Source organism: Nyctibius grandis, chromosome 5, assembly GCF_013368605.1.
Source record: "Nyctibius grandis isolate bNycGra1 chromosome 5, bNycGra1.pri, whole genome shotgun sequence".
Taxonomy (NCBI): domain Eukaryota; kingdom Metazoa; phylum Chordata; class Aves; order Nyctibiiformes; family Nyctibiidae; genus Nyctibius; species Nyctibius grandis.
Window position 1 is genome coordinate 73,913,624 of NC_090662.1, and position 24,794 is coordinate 73,938,417.

The 24,794-nt window shown below is 41.9% G+C and overlaps 1 protein-coding gene across 2 annotated transcripts in view; it reads left to right on the forward strand.

Annotated features, from left to right (window-relative positions):
- Positions 1-552: 552 nt before the first annotated feature.
- Positions 553-24,794, forward strand: part of LOC137663717 (kell blood group glycoprotein homolog) — a 28,618-nt gene continuing 4,376 nt past the window's right edge. Inside the window, exons 1-14 of one of the 2 annotated variants that reach the window (XM_068401211.1) lie at positions 553-660; positions 7,068-7,209; positions 8,640-8,843; positions 9,435-9,559; positions 13,577-13,723; positions 14,878-14,940; positions 15,932-16,120; positions 16,512-16,657; positions 18,541-18,664; positions 19,166-19,276; positions 20,356-20,454; positions 21,000-21,077; positions 21,522-21,625; positions 22,572-22,682. In XM_068401211.1, coding sequence (XP_068257312.1) covers positions 643-660; positions 7,068-7,209; positions 8,640-8,843; positions 9,435-9,559; positions 13,577-13,723; positions 14,878-14,940; positions 15,932-16,120; positions 16,512-16,657; positions 18,541-18,664; positions 19,166-19,276; positions 20,356-20,454; positions 21,000-21,077; positions 21,522-21,625; positions 22,572-22,682 — 1,661 coding nt within the window. In that variant the 5' untranslated portion in view covers positions 553-642. The remainder of the gene's footprint in view (positions 661-7,067; positions 7,210-8,639; positions 8,844-9,434; positions 9,560-13,576; positions 13,724-14,877; positions 14,941-15,931; positions 16,121-16,511; positions 16,658-18,540; positions 18,665-19,165; positions 19,277-20,355; positions 20,455-20,999; positions 21,078-21,521; positions 21,626-22,571; positions 22,683-24,794) is intronic. The other variant, XM_068401212.1, reaches the window with a different exon arrangement.

Consider the following 24,794-nt stretch of genomic DNA (forward strand, 5'->3'; position numbering starts at 1 on the left):
GATGTAGATGAGAGAGAGCAAAAAGAAAGTCAGCACATTGGCCTTTCTTTTGCAGGAGGAGGAGCACTAGAATCCATAACTCACACTATCTTGTAATAGGCAGAGGCCTCCAGGCCCCAGAGCAGCAGGCTGAAACAGGCTAGTAGCAGTGAGAATATCAGACCAAAGCAGGCTTGTTGGGTGGGCAGGAAAGTAAGGCTGTTGGAGAGAAAAGAAGTACAAGCAGTTGAGAAGAGGCTGAGGGAGACAGCGAATCATATACTTCTGTTCAAATATATTTCAGTGCAGCTCCAAGAGACAGACAGAAAGACACATGGGTCACAGGGAAAGGCAGAAGGGAACAAAAAATATAGTTTTATGAGAAGTAGAGGTGTTAGGAAAACGAGGTAGGTGGAGAGCTGCAGAAATGTATCCATTTCCCTCTCTCCCATTTTCTTTAAGGGCGTTTTTCTCAGAGCTTTTCTTCTCTTTTCTCCTCCCCACAGCAATCAGCCAAGCTGGGAAGAAGAGATTGTCTCTGAACTTAGTAGTGTCTTGGCACTGAAGACTGATAGTAAAGAAGTAAACAGAGCTGACGACTCTGGTAACTACCACTACTCCTGTAGTTACCACTACAGGAGCAAAGCCTGCTCGGTGACAAGGATGAGGACTCTTCCAGAGGTAAGGAAATGGGTCTGCCTTGCAGTCTGCTGAGGTACCTTCGTTGCACCCCTTTCTTTTTCTTCTCTTGTCACAGCTACACTGCTTATTGCCCTAGGGAACTGGAGCAGTTGAGTGTTTGACAGTTTGTGTCCAGAAGGGGCTTGTCCAGGTCTCAGAATTAATGATGTGGGATGTGGTGTGAGGATTTAGGGTTTCTTGCCCTTCCAGTGAGTCATCCTAATGGCCATTCTGAAGCTGTATTCAGATCCGTTTGAAGCACTGACCAATAAGAAGTAATAATAATAATAATAATAATGATGATGGTGATGATAATTTGATTATTTTAATCTTTTATGGTATCCCCGTTTTTTCAACAAATTATTTTAGGAAGGTACTTATGCAGAAATACGCCAACTTTTTCCCCACAAATAATTGTGGGTAAACATGGCATAGTTTTCTGAATGTGAGAATGACGTGGTAAGCCTAATTGCTCCCCATGTAGTGTGGTGTCTGGTGTCTTATATAAAAATTGATTTGATGTCTTATATAAAGAATTAGTAAAGAGTTAATTGCATATTTATGGACAAATTGCACTGAACTGAACTGTTAGCTCAGGGTTGCTAAAATGTGCAAAACGTTCAAGGACAATAGAGATAGATAAGTAAAGTTTTGTATATAACTAAATAATATTTACAAAAGAAATGTGTATGTTTTGTTTTGTTGAGAGCTGTTCAGTGTTGCAAGAACTGTGGCTGTAATGCAAATGGTCACTTTACATTTATTTTGTCTGAATTTTTCTGGCTGAAGAATTTGCAGAAATGCTTGGTTCATATATCCATTCTCACATTTCTATGTGATAAAGATCAGACAACAATCATAATTTTAAATAGTTATTTGCCACGGTTATGCTTCAAACTTTTAGTAGCCAGAATATAATTCAGCAAGCTTTCTGTTTAGTTTTTCATGTTAGCAGGTACTATATTTTGAACACAGTCTAAAATATTATTTCTCAGATGGCATTTAATGTGCTCAATTCAGGTGCTTAAGCGATTTGCTGGCAAAAGATAAATTTAAGAAAACGTTGAAGTTTTTGTGAGTATTGGGGCATTAGTCTGAAAACATCATCCACATGACTACTGTGATAAACACAATTTGTGTAACAGCCAAAGTCAGTAATCCATGAATAATCTAGTGGCTGAAACATAAAACCCCTAAATTGTCTGGTAAATAGTTATGAAAAATAACTCCAATGCTCCCTGCCTTTGATCTCTTTATTTTAATTTACTTTATTTGCTTAAAAGTTAGATTATTCTTTTTCTGCAACAGCTCTAAACACTGGGAAAATACAAGGTGAGGAAGAATTAGGCAGAGGAACTTCAGCATCCCTGCAGAATTCAGGAATGGCTCACAAACAGAAAGAAGGAGATGCTGAAGGAAAATAAATTTTTTTGGCTGATTTAGTTGCATCAAACATTTATTGCTTTAGTGGTAACAGTACCTGTCAAGATTCTGCTAGCCTAAATTATGCTCACATTTGAATTGGATGATTCATGTAGTACATAAATTCAAAATTATTAATTTTATAATTGAGGACAATTAGAAGTAAGCTTTTAGTGATTTTACAGGCATTTGATCTCACTTAGATACAGTTAAGCCATTTAGATTTGAGCACTTGCACATTCTTAGAAGAATGCATGAAAGAACTGAAACTGTACTGGAAATTGCATTCATCTACAACTTCATGCAAATACTAATCATTCTTCTCACTTACTTATAAGTGAGGCCCATATGGAAAAGCTCTGTCGGAGATTAAAGGCTCTTTATCCTTTTCCACAGGCTTGTTCAAACTATTCACTTGTCTCTTTATATGGAGTATGCTGGATGAGGCAACCAAGCCTCAAAATATACCACAATAAAGTGCTTCTGCTTCTTGTGAGCTATGAAATGTTCCTGCATCCTGTGCCCTGGAAGTTTTTATATCCCACCTCCAGTTCCAGCTAGTTAAATCCACACTTCATTGACGAAGGATCACTGAAGTAGGAAGGACTCTGTATTTCAGTGCCTGTGTTCTGTGAACAACTTAGTCCATTTGTGGCATAAAGGTGAAGTTCATACTAGATAAAGAATCTGACTGGGATATTGCCCAAGTCAGTATCTTTATATGAGTACTGAAAGGGCAGGTGTTTGTTTGTCTAGATTTCTTTAAGCTGTTGTCATGAAAAAGATATGAGAGACAACTAAGTATGACTGCCCTCTTCTTTTTTCTCTATTTATGTAGGTCCACAAGTTCTCTCAAATCCAGCCCCAGTAACAGAGGCAAGATTAGAAAGACATTCTTTATGGAAGGTGAAGTGTTTGAAGAACACTTTTTATCCTTATGGCTCACATAACACAGACCTTAATCCAGTTTCTAAGTAGAGGTACACAACCAATTTCCACTCCCCTGTCTCTTCTTTCGGGGTATGCTGTTCTCAGCCAGGTACTTCTCTAGTTGTTTCTCATTGGAGTCTTGAGAGGGACAGTATAGTTCTCTTACGGATTTTAAAAAATCTACTATTTGATGCATTTTCAATTTCAAAAGGAACATAATGTACAGGCCTGACATAGACCTACTGTTAACGAGAAGGTTGGCAGAAATTGCAGTGGCAATCTTGAAATACCAATTTCTTGTTAGTATCTCCACAGCCATGCTATTTAGTACTCAAAAGAGAGAAAAAGATGTCCTCTGATAACATGAGACCAAACAATTGCAAAGTCATAAATATTTCATAGTAGGAATAGGCCAGATCTTCAATGTGAAAAACAAGGAATCTATTGCAACAGAGAAGTCAGGATCATTGTGAATGTAAATCATTCACTCTTTCCTGAATGGTAAGAGATAAAGGCTTCCATGCTGAGGAATAATTTTTCTTCTTCCTTTTCAGCCAAGAAAATTTTCTTTTGCTCACTTCCCTGCCATACTTTTAGGTCGTGACACTTACTCTCTATTTGAGGAGTAAAACCTAGAGTGTTTTACTACAGGGGCGTATGAAAGGAATTTGGATTTCCGCCTTTATATTTCCTACACTGTACTTTGCTAGTATGGTCATGTTCTGTATCTAGCACCTTTTAACACCGGGATTCACTTGTATGTACTTGCTCTCCACTTAGTTATTCTGTATGCTGCCTAAAGAAGTCAGGAGAATAGGATTTCAAAGGGAGAAAAGCAGTTACCTATTTAACCCTTCTTAGCAGTTTCCATGAGTCAAGTAAGCTGACATATGCTTTTGAGAGGCTTCTATTAATGATTGAATAAAATGCACTTTTGAAAGATATAAAATGATGAGGTCTGTTTTTTTATTTCTTTCTTTTTTTTCTGTTCTGTTAATGTTTTTGTACAGGAATTGTACACAGTATATTAGGCAAGATGATTAACAGTAGACTCATTCATTTCCTTAGCCTTTCTTCAGGTGAAGGGGTATATGCTGTAAGGTAGGGTTTTGCTTCATTTCTCATGATTTTTGTAAAGATCTATGTTTTCTGGTTTTGTGGCAAAGAAGACAGATACCGAGTGTGGTGACAAATGCATGTAAGGGAGCGGCAAGGGCAGACAAGGAAGACAATCTAATCTAGAATCTGAGAGTCATGACAAGGCAGGCAAGAAGTTATGATGTTAGCAGCAAGGGGTGTACCCGCACAGTATGGGAATGAGGGGGGTAAGGCAGGTCTGGTGACAGCAGCCAGGGTCAACCAGGAGTGTAGACTGCCAGGCAAGTCTATTGTGAGGAGGCAGGTCCAAGGTCAAACCTGCAGAATTAAGTCTGTAGATTAAGGTCAGGATCCAGATCAATGGGGTACATGGCCAGCCATAGGCATGGCTGCTGCTGCAGCATAGCTCAGATGGAGATCACACATGAGAGCTGCAAAAAAGCATCTCCCAAGTGAAGAAGTGGGCACCTCCACTGAGGCTACTTCTAGCTTTTTCTCAAAGAGCTCCAAGGCCTGTCAAGGTTTCTCAAACAGCTTTCTTTTATCACACAACCACGCTTGAGCACAGGGAGCTAAACTTGAGGCTGTGGGGACAGTACAGGCCAGGCCCTGACACTGACATGTAAACTCTCAAAGTAGCACTTCCATCAGCTTTCACACCTACGAGATTTACTTGCTTGCTATACTATTTCTTCTCTAATCCTCTTCCTCCCAGGTTTTCCATTGTTTTCTGTTTTTTTTTTCCCCTCTGCCTCCTTTTTCTCACTGTATATTCTTATTCAGTTATTCCACTCTTCATTTTTTCAGTTCTTTACCTTTCCTTGTATTACCAGCATCCATTCCCATGTCTATTCTCTTGTAATCTGCTGTTCTTCATTCTTATGTACATCAAAGTAGGTAGAAGCAGTGGACACATACAGTAAATGTAATTTTATCTGACTTTATCCAGGTAGAAGTTAGGGGTGTATCCTAACATAGTTATCTGTCTTCCTTTGCAGTCAATGAAGAAAAAGACAGGTAACTGGAGGATGATTCAGCTCATCCTAAGACAGATGTCTAAAATAGAAGCTGTACTCCTAAGGTGCCTAGCCTTCTCCACTGACTAAGAAGACACACCTAGATTATGAACACAACTAAATTTAAGTGAGATAAAACCTGTCTGTATATAAGATGATATGTATATCAAGATATAAGACTTGATTTCTTTCTATGACAAGGTTACCCACCTAGCTGACCAAGGGAAGCCAGTCGATGTAATCTTTTTGGATTTCAGTAAAGCTTTCAATACTATCTCTCACAGTATCTGCTTGGGCAAAGCGTCCAGCATACAGCTGGATAAACACATAATGCAATGGATGAACAATTGGCTGACGGGTAGGGCTCAAAGAGTTATAGTAAATGGGGTTACATTGGGCTGGCGACTGGTCACTAGTGGGGTTCCTCAGGGATCCATCTTGGGGCCAGTGCTCTTCAATATCTTCATTAATGATTTGGATGCAGGACTTGAAGGACTACTACCCAAGTTTGCCGCTGACACAAAATTGGGAGGAGCTGTTGACACTCCTGAGGGCAGAGAGACCCTGCAGAGAGACCTAGATAAATTAGAAAGGTGGGCGATCACCAACCGCGTGAAGTTTAACAAGGGAAAGTGCCGCATTTTGCACCTGGGACATGGCAACCCTAGATGCACATACAGACTGGGGAACGAGAGGCTGGAGAGCAGCCCCATGGAAAGGGATCTGGGGGTTTCTGGTCGACGGCAAGGTGAACATGAGCCAACAGTGTGCCCTGGCAACCAAGAGGGCCAACTCTGTCCTGGGGTGCATCAAGCATAGTATTGCTAGCTGGTCGATGAAGGTGATTGTCCTGCTCTACTCTGCACTGGTGCTGCCTAACCTTGAGTACTGTGTGCAGTTTTGGGCGCCACAGTATAAAAAGGATGTGAAGATACTAGAGAGTGTCCAGAGGAGAGCCACAAAGATGGTGAAGGGTTTAGAGGGGAAGCCATATGAGGAGCGGCTGAAGTCACTAGGTCTGTTCAGCCTGGAGAAGAGAAGACTGAGGGGAGACCTCGTTGCAGTCTACAACTTCCTGACAAGGGGAAGTGGAGGAGTAGGTGTTGACCTCTTCTCCCTGGTGACCAGTGACAGAACTCGAGGGAATAGCAGGAAGATATGCCAGGGGAGGTTTAGGTTGGGTATTAGGAAAAGGTTCTTCACCCAGAGGGTGGTGGAGCACTGGAACAGGCTCCCCAGGCAAGCAGTCATAGCACCAAGCCTGACAGCATTGAAGAAGCATCTGGACAATGCCCTCAGACACATGGTGTGAATTCTGGGATTGTCCTATGCTGAGACAGGAGTTAGACTGTATGATCCTTGTGGGTTCCTTCCAACTCAGGACATTCTATGATTCTGTGATAAGATCTTCTCTGTGACTTACAGCTTACTGCAGTTCTTAGAATAAGGCAAATCTTTTCTCCCTCTTCAACTGAACTAGAGGGCTTAGGATGCAGGAGTTATTTCTTGAGGAGGGATCTGAAATTAGTGTTCAGCTTGCCAGCCTGTAACAGAATAAAGAACCACGAGTCCTAGCCATCCTCTTATTAGCTTTATGAGCCCAAAAAGTCGTCGATATATTCAGGAGGTATATGCAAAGTGATTCCATAAACCAGAAGGAACTATGGAGGGACAGGCCTCCAAATGTCAAGCTGGCTTTTTGATGCACAATTCATAACACTGTGCAACAGCCGTAGCTGGAAAAGACAGGAAAACGAAGGAGATGAGAAAGCCCCTGTACAGTCACCTAGATGACTTGGACGACTGTTGGTATTCTGGCACTAGTCCTGTGAGTGATTTTCTAGGACCTCATGTAGAATACAGAGTATATGACCAATGCTAACTTTAATATGAATTTTTCTTTCTTAATTTTTTCTGTTTGTCTCATTTTTCTCTCTTCAGACCTGTGACCAGGAGCTGAGAACAGGTGCAAAGAAAAAACGATGCCTTCAGGGGAAAAGCCTACTTCTGTGTACACTTCTTCTCAGTACTCTCCTTGGCTTTACACTACTTATCACCTACATCATGATGACTTGTGGTCTAGGTATAATATGGGATATCCTTTTCCCGCTTCTTCATCCACCCCGTTTGTAAGATCCCTTTTTCTCCTATCTGCCTCCATTGTGTATTAGGCTTAGCATCTGTGTTAAGAATAAGACTTTCAAAATCTCAAAGAATCATAACACTGGTTGTAAAAAATGTACACAATTCTGCCTCTTCCTTGGGTCATAGTGGGGAGAGATCCCCACACCTGTCCTCCTCCTCTGCCTGCCATTTAATATGCCTGGGTCCAGTTTTGAGGGACAGAATCATTATATTGTCTTGCATCTCATCATTGTGTCATGCTCTGTCTGTAGTCACTTACAGGAAACCAAACTGAATCTGAGATTTGGAGCTTCTCCTCCACCTTTCCACCTCTGACTTAATAAGTCTAGTCCTAGTTTTCTAGCACAGACCAGTACAGTCATACTGTAGAAAGAAATGTCATAGTCTCTTGCTAATGGGAGAGCTGTGAGCATAGACCAGAAATATTAATTTGCCTTTCAAATTTGCTAAGCAACTATCTGCAGAATGGTCTATGTAAACGTTTATGCGTATAGAATGCTCAGTACTGAAGGTGCATTTATATTGGTGGATGCAGACATTCCTGCTCCAAAATAAACATTATTGACTCTTCACCCAGCATTTTTCTTTAGCCCCTGTTATGTGTGGAGATCATTCACTACAGAGACCAAGGAGAAACTGTTAGTTTAGATCTTGTTTATTTCCACTCTGCCTACCTCCTCCCATGTCAACTGTTGAAACCATAGTATGGAAAGTCTTACTTTGATTCACAAGTGGCTTATTCAGTAAATAATTGATCTGATGTTGATACAAGACACTGAACCAAAATGAGAACACATACCCAGTGATTCTCAGCAGTTTAGGTACAGGGAGTTTTATATCAAAGCAAGATGTACTACAAAGTCTTTGTCCTGTTTTAATAAAAAATGTTTCCCATGCTTGAACATCTCCCTCCATGTTTGAAACTTACCTCCTTACTTTCTCTATGCTATGTTCTTCTTTTGCTTCATGTGTTGACATCATCTGTCGCTTCTGTTTATCATTTGGCCAAATATGGCTGATTCAGAGAAAATACACTGAGAAGGCTGAATAATCCAACCTGTGACTGCCTAGATAGTATGAACATAGGACACCACCTCTGGGTTGATTACCTGTCCTTTATTTAAAGATTCTCCCTTATAAAGTGCAAAAGCAACCCTCCTGTGAAGTGAAAGACAGAATACACTTTGTTCCATATTCAGCAAAAACTTCCAAGGAATTCAACACTCTGCATGCAAAGGAGTTGTACCAAAAATAAATCTTTTGGGGGAAATGTCCCACAGATAACTCCTCTTTTTTTTTTTTTTGTTTGGACTTGTTCTCACTCTCCACTGTCACTGCTCAGTTCTCTCCTATTTACTTCCTGCCCAGGATCCTGTGATGTCGAGCTGGGTCTTACACTGTTGACCAGAATCCTGAATTCTAGGAATGACACTGTAGACCCCTGTGAGGATTTCTACAAATATGCCTGTGGCAGCTGGGAAGGCAAAAACTCAAGCAGAACCACAGAAGAATCACTAAATGTATTTGATGTGTTGTTGGAAGAAAACCAGTTGATCCTGAAAAGGCTTTTAGGTAGGGACATATGATTGGTGTGTTACTTCAGCATCTTCCTCAGTCAGAGCTGAGAATACTAATGACTGAGAGCACAATCATTCCGAACAGGGACTGAGTCCAGTCTCTTTGTTCTTCTGTCATTACAGGTACAGATTTATTCTTGAGCACATCATATTACAATAGCTGCATTTTAAACATTTTAGTTCCCTTTGCCAAGTGTAACAGACGAAAGTCACACTTCAAAATTCTGACAGTAACCCAAACCACTTTCCTGTTGCCTTGTAGAATTAGACTCCTTTTGCTGTGCTTGTCTGAATGTGCACTCTGGTCATGTGTTTTGACTCCACGTGGGACTGAAGCCTAGTTATGCACCACCTTCCTGTTGTGTTCCTGTTTCCATGCAAAGAAACTCACATATTTGGCCTCAGGAAGGGTCACGGCACTAGAAGGTCTCTTGCTTTGAGTGACTGTGGAAAGTGTGGATGTATTTACTAAATTGTTCTGAATTGAAGTGCAGTGCAATATTTTCTTACAACCTTTCTCTGCTCTAATACTGCTCCAAATTTTTTTTTTACATTTGTAGTTTTTAACCTATTTTTTTTTCCTCAGAGAGCCCACAGTTTGGGATAAGAGGCTCAGCTAAGGAGAAAGCAATCCAGTTCTATCGCTCCTGCATGGATACCCAACGGATAGAATCCCAAGGAACTCAACCATTGAAGGACCTCCTAAATCAGGTGAACGTTTGTGCTATTTCCTCTCCCTCCAGAAGATAATTCCTGCAGGAAAAAGGAAAATGTGAAGTTAGGGTCATATGGTCCTACGTGATGGAATTTTGCTAGCATCTGTCCCTGAAAAAAGCTCACAATTAACAGCACAACTTCTAAATGATAAGTCTTCTAGCTTTAAATGCTGTTCCAAGGTTTGATTTTCTGATATCAGGTACCTGATTCTTTCCTCATGACCTTACATATTACTTTAGGACTGTACAACAACCAAGACTGCAAAGAGGGATCACTTTTAATTTCAGAAGCTCAGTTCAATAGCATCCAACTTACAGATAAGGGAACATCTTGCCAAATGGGTGAAATTTTTGTGTCTAAGATCTGATGGCCATCCACTACTCCAGGCTTCAGGGGAGCTTGTTTAAAGAGGAAAATGCTTATCTTTCCACTCTGGGAGACTCCTCTCAGTGACAGGCAGAATTGTACATCTTCCTGCCAGCAAAGGATTTCTCTAAGGATGATACAGAACCTTCCAGCACAAGGAACAGTGACTGCAGGCCCATCTGTGAATCTGCTTGTCAGGGAGGTGGGACCTGTAATCCCTGATCCTTGGTTGTCCTTTAGATGGCTTTAGAAAAATGAGACCTCTTTCCTCCCTCCTTCTTCTCCTGCTTTTTTCCTGTACACCTTGTTCTGTTGATAATTATCATTCTTTTTCCCTGTGTTATTCTGCAGTTCGTTGCTTTGTTTAAGTGAAAGTGATAGGTCATATTAAAGCCAACAGGGTACGTAGAAATCTTCATGCATTCCCCCTGCTGCTATTTGCTTTGTTGCTGCTCAGTTGTCATAATGACTGAGCTCATAGGAATGAGGTGAGGCGGGCTTTAAACTGAAGGACTTAGGGGGAGGGGTCCAGAGCGGTAATGCTCATGCCATTGCCTCTATTGAGGGAATAAGCCAGGCCAATTAGAGCAGGGAGAAAGGTTCCTTAGCTGCCTCCCAAGATAGGAACAAGAAGGCCAACCGCCTCAAGGGTATGTATAGATATCAAAGATCCTCTTGCGCCTCTCCTGGGAAACCTGCATGCTTGGCTACCTCTCTGAAATTCTTATATACCAATGCACACAGCATGGGGAATAAACAGGAAGAACTGGAGATCTGTGTGAGGTCGCAGGACCATGATCTCATTGCAATTACAGAGACATGGTGGAATAGCTCTCATGACTGGAATGCTGTCATGGATGGCTACGTACTTTTTAGGAAGGACAGGTCAGCAAGACGAGGAGGTGGAGTTGCCCTTTATGTGAGAGAGCAACTGGAATGTATCGAGCTGAGCCTAGGGAAGGATGAAGAACGAGTAGAGAGCCTATGGGTAAGAATTAAGGGGCAGGCTAACACAGGTGACACTGTTGTGGGGGTTTACTACAGGCCACCTGATCAGGAAGAGGAAGTAGATGAGGCCTTCTACAGACAGCTGGAAGCAGCCTCGCGATCGCAGGCACTAGTTCTCATGGGAGACTTCAATCACCGTGATATCTGCTGGAAAGACAACACAGCTAGGCTCCCACAGTCCAGGAGGTTCCTGCAGAGCATTGACGATAACTTTTTGACACAGGTGGTGGAGGAGCCAACACAGGAAGGTGCTCTGTTAGACCTTGTGTTAACAAATAACGAAGGTCTGGTTGGAGATGTGAAAGTTGGGGGTAGCGTGGGTTGTAGCGACCACGAGATGGTGGAGTTCAGGATCCTGCGTGGAGGAAGCAGGGCAATAAGTAGGACCACAACCCTGGACTTCAGGAGAGCTGAATTTGGCCTCTTCAAGGACCTCCTTGGGGGTATCCCATGGGTTAGGGCTCTAGAGGGCAGGGGGGTCCATGACAGCTGGTCAGTATTCAAACATCTCTTCCTCCAAGCTCAAGATCGGTGCATCCCTATGAGTAAGAAATCAGGCAAAGGGGGCAGGAGACCTGCATGGATGAACAAAGAGCTTCTGACAAAACTGAAATGGAAGAAGGAAGTCTACGGTATGAGGAAAAAGGGACAGGCCACTTGGGAGGAATACAGGAAGGTTGTCAGAGTATGCAGGGAGGCGACAAGGAAGGCCAAGGCCTGCTGGGAATTAAATCTGGCAAGGGACATCAAAGACAACAAGAAGGGCTTCTTCAAGTACATCAGCAGCAAAAGGAAGACTAGGGAAAACGTGGACCTGCTGCTGAATGAGGAGGGTGCCCTGGTGACGGAGGATGCAGAGAAGGTGGAGTTACTGAATGCCTTCTTTGCCACAGTCTTTACTACTAAGGCCAGCCCTCAAGAATCCCAGACCCTGGAGGTACAAGAGAAAGTCTGGAGAAAGGAAGAATTTCCCTTGGTTGAGGAGGATCGAGTTAGAGATCATTTACACAAACTGGACACCCACAAATCTGTGGGCCCCGACGGAATGCACTCACGAGTGTTGAGGGAACTGGCAGATATTACTGCCCAGCCACTCTCTATCATCTTTGAAAGGTCATGGAGAACAGGAGAGGTTCCTGAGGACTGGAGGAAGGCCAATGTCACTCCAGTCTTTAAAAAGGGTAAGAAGGAGGACCCAGGCAACTACAGACCAGTCAGCCTCACCTCCATCCCTGGAAAGGTGATGGAGCAGCTCATTCTGGATGCCATCTCTAAGCATGTGGAGAAGGTCATCAGAAGTAGTCAACATGGATTCACCAAGGGGAAATCATGCTTGACCAATCTGATAGCCTTCTATGACGACATGACTGGCTGGGTTGATGAGGGGAGAGCAGTGGATGTTATCTACCTTGACTTCAGCAAGGCTTTTGACACTATCTCCCTTAACATCCTCATAGGAAAGCTCAAGAAGTGTGGCTTAGATGAGTGCACAGTGAGGTGGATCGAGAACTGGCTGAACGACAGAGCCCAGAGGGTTGTGATCAGCAGTGCTCAGTCTAGTTGGAGGCCTGTGGCTAATGGTGTTCCCCAGGGGTCAGTACTGGGCCTGGTCCTGTTTAACTTATTCATCAATGACCTGGACGAAGGAACAGAGTGTACACTCAGCAAATTTGCTGATGACACAAAACTGGGAGGGGTGGCCGATACACCAGAAGGCTGTGCTGCCATTCAGCGAGACCTGGACAAGCTGGAGAGCTGGGCGGAGAGGAACCTCATGAAGTTCAAGATATGCAAGTGTAGAGTCCTGCACCTTGGGAGGAATAACCCCATGCACCGGTACAGGTTGGGGGCTGATCTGCTGGAGAGCAGCTCTGCAGAGAAGGACCTGGGTGTTCTGGTGGACAACAAGTTCACCATGAGCCAGCAATGTGCCCTTGTGGCCAGGAAGACCAATGGTATCCTGGGGTGCATTAGGAAGAGTGTGGCCAACAGGTCAAGGGAGGTTATCCTGCCCCTCTACACGGCCCTGGTGAGGCCACATCTGGAGTATTGTGTGCAGTTCTGGGCCCCCCAGTTCAAGAAAGATAAGGAATTACTGGAGAGAGTACAGTGAAGGGCTACAAAGATGATCAAAGGGCTGGAGCACCTCTCTTATGAGGAGAGGCTGAGAGAGCTGGGTCTGCTCAGGTTGGAGAAGAGAAGACTGAGAGGGGATCTTGTCAACACTTACAAATACCTTAGGGGTGGGTGTCAAGAGGAGTCAACCAGACTCTTCTCAGTGGTGCCGAGTGACAGGACAAGGGGTAATGGGCACAAGCTGAAACATGGGACGTTTCATCTGAATATGAGGAGGATCTTCTTTACTTTGAGGGTGGCAGAGCACTGGAACAGGCTTCCCAGGAAGGGTGTGGAGTCTCTTTCTCTGGAGATATTCAAAACCCGCCTGGACGCAACCCTGTGCAACGTGCTCTAGGTGAACCTGCTTTGGCAGGGCGTTGGACTAGATGATCTCCAGAGGTCCCTTCCAACCCTTAACCATTCTGTGATTCTGTGATTCTGTGAATGATCCATATCCATAGGTTATGGATCAAACAAGTCTTTTTCTCACCTGCTGTCACGGTCTCTCTCCCTCTCCAGGTTGGTGGATGGAATACCACAGGTGTGGAGAAAGCAAAAGATTTTAATGAAACTCTTCAGACTCTCATGGGCAGATACAGCACCTTCCCCTTTTTCAGAGTCCATGTGGGACCTAGTCCTTTTGACCTCAAGACCAATATTATTCAGGTGAGTGGACTAAAAAAAGAAAATTATCAGGAAGCACTGGGAATAGAGTCAGTTACACAGCCCGTGAGACCCAGCCTCGCTCAAGTTAAGCCTGTGTTCTCTGAAGAAAGTTTTCCTAAATTTCAGTAAACTTCTTGATTTTATGACATAAAAAGCACTTATTTCTCGAAAATGAGCAGATGAGGAAGAATAAATTGCTTACTTTCTCTAATCTCCTCTGCCTGAAGTGTAGACTGTACTTCATCATGGAAGGGTCTGGTTCTTCTTATATTCATGGGCATCACTAGTACAATAATGGACTCTAAGTGTTAAGTGTCTAATACACATAGCATCCGATGAATTTTGCAGCTCACTGTTGTAGTTTTAGCCTGGTAGGCAGCTAAGCACCATGCAGCTGCTCGTTCACTCCCCCACCCAGTGGGATGGGGGAGAAAATCAGAAGGGTAGAAGTGTGAAAAGTCATGGGTTTAGAAAAAGACAGTTTAATAATTAAAAAAAGAACAAAAGAAAAAAAAAGAAGTAATGCAAAATAACCTCAATTACTTGCCACCAACCCACCACTGCCCAGCCAGTTCCCAAGCAATGGCAGCCCTGGCCAACCTCCTTCACCCCCAATTTTATTGCTGAGCACACCATCATATGGTATTGAATATCCCTTTCATCATTTGGGGTCAGCTGTCCCAGCTGTGTCGCCTCCCAACTTCTTGTGCACCCCCAGCCTACTTGCTGGTAGGGTGGTGTGAGGAGCAGAAAAGGCCTTGACACTGTGTAAGCACTGCTCAGCAATCACTAAAACATCCCTGTGTTGTCAACACTGTTTTCATGACAAATGCAAAACATAGCCCCATACAAGCTGCTCTGAAGAAATTTAACTCAATCCCAGCCAAAACCAGTGCAACATGTAGAAATATTTTAAAATGCGGTTTACGCTTGAATATCAGTCACTGCAGATTTGTAATGAGCTTGTAAATGACCTGCAGAATATGATAGATCCACAAAAATTACAGAGCAAACATTTTCCAAAAGTAAAATCAATTTATTAACATTTCAAATTCTGTGATGGTGCAGAAATTAACAAAGCCTGTTGAGCATATACTCACATTTCCAGTGTTCCAGGAAACAGAGAGATGTTTTTCCTTTACTCCTTTTTGCAGATTGACCATCCTGAGTTTGAGATGCCACCTGAGAGTAAATTCAAAGAGAAAAATTATCTTGAGGTAACATATCAGAGGCTGAAGAAAGGTAAAAATAGCTATTTGGTGTAGGGATCTCCTTGAATTGCCTCCTGGTTCAGAGTGGTCTGTTTCCATGGGTTACGGTCAGTGACCTCTGAAAATGTCTCCAGAAAGAATTCTTTACAAAATTCTCTACTTTTCCAAAAAGATAGCTTGTAAAATGTAACCCATTTTTAGATGCCAGGTTTAAAACTTCAAGTGTAGAAATAGAATGTTGTAGTTTTAATTTGTATTTGCTAAGTAATATGAACCTGGGATTCCCTCTAGGTTTCATCTTGAATGAATGTTTAAAAAAAAAGTTCTTGTCCAAAGTAAGGCTTTATAACTTAAAATCTGTGTATTGGGCAGGGGGAGGGGAGGGTAGCTAGCATTTTTGAAGTTATTTTAAAATGTTTTAACGTAAGCTGGGGAAATAAGCTCTTTGACCTTGTGAGTTAATGCAACAAAGTTAATTTCACCACAGCTCTGCCATTTTTCTGAACTTTATAAAAACTGAGCTGCTTTCAGTTTCTCAGTCTGACTCTTTCAGAAGAGTACTCAAAAAAACAAGCCTGTCTAGTCGTCCCAAGTATTCTTTTCATACCTCCTGAACACAGAAGCAAGAAGCTGGCATTTTCTCTCCATCAAAATACTGGGTCATTATATCACTACGTCCTTCTCATTTGACTCCAGAGATGGCAGGCCTACATCTCTAAAATTATTCCAGTATTTAATGTAATTGTAAGCTGGGACAAAAATAACCTTTTGAGAATTCAGTGTTCTTCACTGAGAGAGGAACTGTACTTGGCCAACTGTATTCCACATGAAGAATTACATAAGGTTGTTGCAGTGAAGAAGACAGTTTTAGGGACAGGTGGTTTTGAAACATTGAAGCTTATATGGTCAAGATGGATGGTTGGATGGATGGATAGATGAATGGGGTGACTGATTTTCAGTCATGTTTCTCCCTCTGGTTATATGCTCTGTATTGCAGGTTCTCCGTGTGTATCTCTCGTATTTGAAGAAACTAGGGGGCCTACTTGGAGGGCCACAGGATGGTCCCCCTGATTCCTTTTCCCTTACCTTGTCCTTCATCTCTAACCTCCAGCGAGTTGTCACCCCACTGCAGGAAAGACAGCAGAGGGGGATGCTGTTCTTCCACACGACCATTAGGGAGCTACAGGTATCTACACCTTAGAACTCCAGCAACAGTTACATGTGACATTCACATTCTGCAGATCCGGATCAAAAGAGATATGAGACACTCTATTTAGATGCCATTCCCTTGCAACTTACACTTGGAGTCTGTTGAGCTTTAAATAACCTATTAACTTACAGTCTTTTATTGACAGCGGTTGGATTTTTCAGGCCCACGACTCTCTCCCCTCTCCAGTGCTAATTCAATTTAATAAAAGTCAATTCTCCTTTTCTACTATAATCAATACCCACATCATAAAAACAGTTTAACTTGTTGAAAGTATCTCCTAACAGTATTAGAGAGACTATCCCAGTTTCCCTATTATTTCTTGTCAGTCAGTTTAGATTCACAGATGTAAACTTTGTTTTACTTCTAGGAAAAGGCACCTGCTATTGACTGGCTGTCATGTCTCCAGGCTGTCTTCCGTCCTATGCCAATGAACCTCTCTCAGCCAATTGCAGTGCATGACATGGATTACTTAAGAGCCATGTCACAGCTCATCAAAAAATGGCACAAGGAAAGGTAGGAGTCAATATCTATGATTGTAGTTGTTCATGCCTCAAGAAATATTAACTCCAGAAACTATAAATTAAAGAGGTCTGTGTTAGAGGCTGCTGAATCCAGTAGCCCAACAACTGCAAGGCTGCTGTAACTCTGTATCCACAGGTTTAGCCAGTACTAAGGCTTAGCATATATTCCCAACAGGCTTTCATATGCACACACCATATATGTACACACATATATATATATACACGTCACACAGATCAACAGAGATGGAACACAGTGCCTTTACTGGCACCCACACATAGCACTCATGCAAACATGAACAGCTCATACAGCCTGATCCTGTTCCTCCTCTCCAGCTGATCAGGATTGGTCTATACTAGTGAAGTATATGTATGTACACACACAATATGGATCACTCCAATAGCTGGTCTTAGATATCCAGTCTGTCCAGAAGCTGGCCTTAGATCCCCTGGTGTCCACAGCTGCTGGCATCTTGATATATGAGCCCCTGAGTTTTGCAGCCCTGTTTTTGTTGCTGGTATTCTGGTCTCTTCCTGTTACAAACACGCATATACAAGCAGATTTCTCCAGTAGCTGGTCCAAACTGCTAGTCTCTCCAATAGCCAACTCTCAGACCCCTGCTCTCTCCAGCAGCTAGCTTGAACCAAAGTCCCTCCAGCAGCCAACTCTCAGATTCCTTGTCTTTCCAGTATCCAGTCCCAATCCCACACACAGATAGTAGAACGTTATTTAAGAATAGCATTTAATAAGATAGGACAGATTCTGGTAACCATGTGCAGGGCTCAGTCAGACAGACATCCTGGAAAGCCACAAGTTTATGCTCAACCAGTCCCTCTTACCACCTTTCCTCTCCATTTTTCTATGCGTGTTCCCCCCAATCCACCACAATTCTTCACTTTCCCTGCCTTTGTTCCTTCCCATAAACATCATATAATAAGTCTCTGTCCTGGTTTCATCTGGGATAGAGCTAATTTTGTTATTAGTAGCTAGAATAGCACTATGTTTTGGATTTAATATGGGATTTGGTATGAGAAGAATGTTGATAGCATACTGATGTTTTTAATTACTGCTAAGGACTTTTCAACTTCCCATGCTTTGCTAGTGTGCAGGTGCACAAGAAGCTGTGAGGGAGCATAGCCTGAGCAACGGATACAAATTGGCCAATGGAATATTCCATATCATGCAATGTCATGCTCAGTGTATAGATTAGAGTTGGCAGGGAAGCGCGCTCTCGCTTCTGGGATTGCAGTTTCAGGATTTCTCTTCTCTGGGATCACTAGTCGGGGATGGGCTGGGCATTGGTCAGTGGGTGGTGAGCAGTTGCACTGTGCATCACTTGTTTGTATATTATTATTATTATTGTTGTTGTTGTTATTATTAGTTTTTATTTAACTTATTAAGTTGTTTTTATCTCAGCCCACGAGTCTTTTTACCTATATCTTTCCAATTCTCTCCCCCATTCCGTGGGCGGGGAGGGGAGAGTGAGTGAGTGGCTGTGTGGTATTTAGCTGCTTGCCAGATTAAAACCACAACAGTCTCACAGAATCCCACAGACCCTTCAAAATATTCTATAATAAGTTTCACGTAGTCCTAAAAATGCTCTTTCTCCTGCATCCCATAAAGAACACTGTGCCCCAGCAGGCAATTACCCCTTGAGTTTTCATGGCATACTGGGGAGAGAGTCTTTTTTGTTGGCTCACGTCAAATCATCCTCTTTTGATAGCCCCAAGTGTAGGCCATTCAAAGTGCTTTGTTGGAATTGTTCAGGTTACTAGGGTTCCTCTGCCTCAAATTATTCCTCTGACACTTGCCATGCCTCTGTGTTTCTAGTGATGAGCCTTCAATTTTCAGTCTTTTTAAATGTCATTTTCCTACAGGGTCCTTCACATTTATATGATTATTTGTCTGATTGGGAATCTCTCCCCAGCCCTTGACAGTCGATTCCAAGATGCACGTCTGGAGCTATCTAAGATTCTTTATGGAAAAATGGCATCTAGAATGGTGAGTTAGCTTTTAACCATCTTCTTCATCCTCCCCAGCGACTGAACACCCTAGGACACACCTTCTGGATGTTCTCTTGATGCCTTGTCTGGATGGAGTTTCTTAGATTTGGGGAGGAAAAACTACTCTCACTAGACCATTAAATGCTTCCTTTTTCCCAAAGAAATGACACACAAAACTTAGAGAGCTAAGTGCACTGCGTCATCGGGTAAGGAACAGTAGATAGATGGTCACCTTTCTTCCATGTATTTGTCTCAGCTATCATATGAATCTTCATCTTGTGCAAAAGTAAGTGGAGTAAATCGTAATGAAATCAATATTTTACTTGATGAAAGTTTTCTGAGGTAGCTTAAATAGAACTACTTTACTTACCATTCACTGCTATAATTTTTAGATAGCAGCGTATATGCTACTGACTGCACGTTTATGTATCTTTTTACTGTCTTCCTATCTCTTTGTCCTCACTCTCATGTGTCTCTATTTCTTTCTCTGTTCTTACAGATCCCAGCTGAGCGCTGGAGGAAGTGCTTGACTGATACCAGCTCTTTCTTTGAGCCAGTTCTAGGGCAGATGATTGTGCAAGAAATTTTCCCTCAGCAGACCAAGAACCTTGTAGGTATTCAACCTCTTAACCCCCAAGCAGAACTCAGCTTCATCTCTTTCTTTCTTTGACATGCCAGCTTAAGACCACATCAACGCAGCAAAATCATATGTAGGTTTTATACCTTTTGGCATATTCCTGTACTTATGCGCTTCCCCTTCTTTTTTGGGAATGAAAGATGTCAGAACAAGACATTGCTGTCATTGCTGGAATAATCAATGCTAAAATACCCATTATTATCTTTATCTCAACTGTTAGCAAAGTCATGTATGCAGCACCAATACCTACGATAGCCCTACAAATGCATGCAATCTCAGTGTGCTTCCTGGAATGACAGTTAATATTAACAGTATTCATCACCAATCTGACATATTTAAATAAGATTTTCAATTGCAAAGCCATTAAGCCATTGTACGACCAGTTGTACAGAAACAAATCAATGTCAAAACACTCTGAATGGATCCACAGTAAAAGGAATACATGCCTGCAGTGTGGAAAAGATTTCTTTTTTTTCCTTTGATGATCAGAGTTCCTTTTTCTTTTGAGGGAAGTTAGTGTAGGCACCAGGTTTTATAAAGAGCTTGCAGTGTATAAAGTGATGAGAGTAAATAAGCCCAAGAACAGTTAATGGGAAAACTAAGGCTATATGTAGTGAAGCACAAAGCTGGATGAACAAAACATAATTTTGCGAAGGAAAGACTCAGATTGCCATAACTTTGGAAAGGGAGACACCAGCATAAAATACTTGTGGATACTGAATTTTCATTTCACTCAAGAAGTGGGTCAATCATTTGGTCCATTCCTATCCCAATAGGGATTGAATGAAAAAGAATTATATTTTCCTCTTAGTTACCGTGAGACGCAAGATGAAAAGGTGTATGGGAGAGAATGGTAAGCCCTATGAGGAACCACTGGATGCCAGATAACTTAAGCCTATATCTCTGTAGAATTTGAAATCTCTTTTATCACAAGAAGAGGAATTTCCCTCCAATTATTCTGTGGTTGAATTGCTGGGACGTGGGAAGACGGTAACTAAGCCTGAACAATGTTTTTCTGCAGTTCTGACCATGCCTTCTTTTCTCCATGACAGGCTGAGCAGATGTTCTCTGAGATCCAAGATGCCCTCTATGGCCAACTGGATCAGTTGGAGTGGATGGATGAACAGACTCGCCAAGAGGCTAAAGTCTCGGTGCGTGCAGAAGGCAGAAGTTACTGAGGCCTTCCTTTCCCTGAAGACTTTGGAGAAGTAATGGAAGGGGCCTGCACCTTCACATGTTTCTACCTGCTTCTACAGGCACACAATCTTAAAGAGATGTCTTATACACACTGAAAATTGTAGGTGGTTTTATAAGTGCCACCATGCACATGTGATCATATATTGATGTGTAGGCATAGAGAGGCTCCATCCACGGATACTCTGAATTAATTTTATTCAGATACAATTCAGTTTTATACACCTGGAGAAGTTAAAAACTATAAAGCTGAATGACAGAAACCAATGCTATAAAGAAAAAGAATAGTAGAAAAACATTAGGCCTCCGGTAATTGAATTAAGAAAGCAGAGTAGCAAGAGAAGATACCTTGTTGAAACAGAGTAGCTGTCATTTTTAAGGGACGATTCACAGATCGTATTTGGGTTGTTTAGAAATAGAGTTTAAAAAAGACTTATAGAATGTAAAGCCTCCTATTGGTCATGTTTATTTTTGTTTGTTTGTTTGTTTATTATGATGTTAGGTTTCCAAACTACAAGTGGAGATTGGCTATCCAGCTCACATACTCCAGACTGCCAAAGTGAACCTGGAATACCAGAATGTGAGCTATATAATGTAAACATGCCTGCCTCAGTATTGACAGTTTACCTGTACCAACTGCTATCTTGTCTGCTGCTGAAAGAGTCTATGACCTCTGGGGCAATGCACATTTCCTACTGTTCTTTTTCTGAGAACATATGGGCGCAGAGAACCTTTGTCTATTGCTTCTATATTGTTGCCTATGCTGTCTCCTATTTAGAGTAGCTGACCTGATAGAGATTGGTTATAACCTGCTTGTATGTTCTGTTTGGCTTGCAGATAACATTCCTGTCATATCTTAAATTGAAGGTCTTTAGAACTGGGAGAGAAAAAAACACAAGTATTCCATTGGTTTGTCTTTTGGTGAACCCTTTTTTGACCCGTGGGACTTTTCTCTTTCTCATACTGTTCAATTAATTCCTCACTCATGCCCTATGACAGTCACGTTACTTGTCTCTTCCCTCAGTTGGAGATAAATGAAGACACTTTTTTCCTCAATGTGGTGGCTTGCTTGAAAGTACTGAGGGAAAATTCCTACTTGAAACTCCTTCAGCATCACTCGCAGGATAAGTAAGTGTCAGATACTGATCTGAAAAATATAACAGAATCACACACTCATGGACTAACTGAGGTTGGAAGGGACCTGTGGAGGTCACTTAGTCCAACCCTCCTTCTCAAAGCAGGATCAGCTAGAGCAGGTCACTCAGGACTGTGTCCAATTGTATGTCTATATCTCTCTTTTACTGGGGAAGGAGGGGGAAGGCAGGTGGGAGGGAGGGGGGGACAGAACTGGACACAGGACTTCCAGATATGGTTTCACAAGTCCAAGAGAGGGGCATAATCATGTCTCTTGACCTGCTGGTGACACTTCTCCTAGTGCAAGACAAGATGCTGCTGTCCTTTGTTGCAAGGCTGCATTGCTGCATCCTGCTTAAAAAAGCCTTGAATGTGGCAGCCTGTCTTGTATTCAGCCTGAGCTCATGCTACCAAAAAAACCCACCATTGTGGAGGGAACCCCAGACCCCTGAAAAAAAAAATTTTTGCCCATGAACCCTTGAGTAAAGGGGATAGCTAGTTCTCCTGGACTTAGCAGCAAGGCAAACAGCAAAGCACTGTGATGACGTGAATGCTGACAGGGTTATGTCAAAGGCAAGACATAAGATGCTTCAGAAGACAGGCAGCGTTGACAGGCATACTTGGAACCTTACACCACCTGAAGAGTAATCTGTGCAGGACTTCACAGTAGGTTACAAATCCTGACTTACTTGATAGGGTAGTTGTGAGAGTGAATCCCTTAATGTGTTTGAAAGCAAAGCTACTAGCTCTGACCACCTGTAAACAAGTGAAGGTTTATTTCAAACACCTTTAACTCTAGATAATGTGAATTTCATCATTTGCTGCTGCTGTGTGAACATTTGTACTGAGCAGACCATTTTTGCAAGCCCAGTGGAGGAAAGGAGCAAGGTATGAGATAAGGAGTCAATACATTCTCTCATTTCTCTTTTTCTGCTTCTAGCTGGCAAGTGTCCCCCTGGACTGTGCATTCATACTACTCAATAAGGCACCACATGGTGGTCTTTCCTGCTGGAATGTTCCGCAGCCCTTTTTTCCACATGGAGTTTCCCAGGTATGGATGGGCTGCAAAGGTGGAAGCTGAAAGTAGTCCCTTGCTGCACCATGTTTCCAGGATGAATCTTAACGTGTCTCTCTTTAACCTTTTTCTTACTGCATCCCAGAAAAACACAGTAAAGGGGGCAAAAATAGCTTTTTCTAAAGCCAGATGGATCATAAATCCTTATACATTTTGAAACAGTGTGATCATTGCCTCTGCTGGAGCAAAATCAGAATCTAGGTGCGACTAAGCTAAGCCAAGTATATTGCTCCAGAGCAAAGAGGCAGAAGTCTCATATAGGTTAATTGCAATGAAGACATTTCACCTTTGCCTCTCATTTTCTAGATTCCAAGAATTCCTGAAATCTAACCCATAGAAACCTAACCCAGAGAAAACAGGAGCCTCACAGAGCAACTTCTTGGCAGAAGTCTTTTCCAAATGGATCAAACACAGTTCTTCTCTTCCTTTTTTTAAGGAAACCTTCTCTAATAGGCAATTACATTTTTAATTCTGAGTCTTCCCTTCAACAATGACACTTCTGTAGACCATACTCTTGCAGTTGAGTTCTTTCATCATATGGAACAGATCTGTTAAGCAATATTTTTCTGATATTAAAAGCACTTAAAACAGTTGACTGTAAAAATATTATTTGATGTCCTTTTTTTGCATGATAATGGATAGATACTTCTCCTAATCCCAGTGTACTGAAAGATAAGCTCTCACTGTGGCAACAGGCTGAAGTTTGAAAGAAACATATCTCAGTTAAAAGGAATTCTTTTCTCCATGGTGATCTTCTGCCACTCACTGTATGACATCTTCTAGTGCTTGTAGTATTTTATTAATTCATTATAGTATGAAGAACAGGACACCTCAAAAGAATAGTAGAAAAAAATATTTTTTTCAGTGGTATGGTCTGTCACTTACCATATTCATCCTCTCTGAAAAAGTGTCTACAGCTTCTTATTCATTTTGTATTCAGTCTCAGTAAAATATATTTTTCTCACTGCCATCCTAGTTGACTGGTAAGTCAAACTTGATCAGCTTTTGGTGAGCTCGCACAGCATCATTTTCTGAGATGATTCTCCAAAGTTTAAACTTTACTGACAAAAGCCAGTTCAGATGACCGTGAGGACAATTTTTATAATAAGTCAGCAAAGCAGTACAATTGTTATAGAATCACAGAATGATTTGAGTTGGAAGGGACCTGTAAAGATATCTAGCCCAACTGCCCTGCCATGGGCAGGAAAATTTTTCACTAGATCAGGTTGCTCAAAGCCCCATCCAACCTAACTTTGACCACTTCCGATGATGAGGCATCCAAAACTTCTCTGGGCAGCAATTACAAGTTCTCAGCTACAGAGCTTCTGAAAGAGCAGTTCTAAGACAAGTTGAGCTGTTCTGTTCTTGTGACTTCCTACTGAGTTCCCAGTGATGTAATAGTGATCTACTACAATCATTTCATGCTTCAGCAGCATTAATCAGTCCATGTAAAGAAAGAATGAGCCCATCATTTCATATTATGGAACTACCTTTTGAGTGTACTCTTACTTGTGTGACTACTTGTAAATTCATTGCATAGAATAATAGAAATTCTGATTTGAAAAAATTGCTGAACGTCTCTAGTACAACCTGTTGCTTGTAGCAAGATAACCAATGCTAGACCAGAGTAATTGTAGGCAAACCATGACTTTAATTTGCCTTGCCAGTTTTATGTATCATTTTTCACTAGACAACTGTTGCAAGATTATTTCTTCAACCATTCTGCTTTTGTATGATTACCATTGCAGTTACTGTTTGTGCAGCAGTTCAGCCACTAGTGGGTCAATAAGGACATATCTCAACAACAACACATGCCATTAGAGTTAATAAAGGCAGAATCTCATTCACAGGCTCTTCATTATTATGATGGCTTATTAGCTACAAATACTTTAATGCAAGCCCATAGTACAATTTTAAGTATTGGTAGAGTAATTTACACTTGTATTTGCATTTTTACAGAGTGTACCACATCTGAGAGACAATAAATAGAAAGTGCTTCTGTGTGCTTTCAGAGTAGAATGCTCCTGTGCAGCCCACAGTTGTGCTTAGTGGCTATAAAGAATGCTCACCTGCCCTTTTAATTTTCAA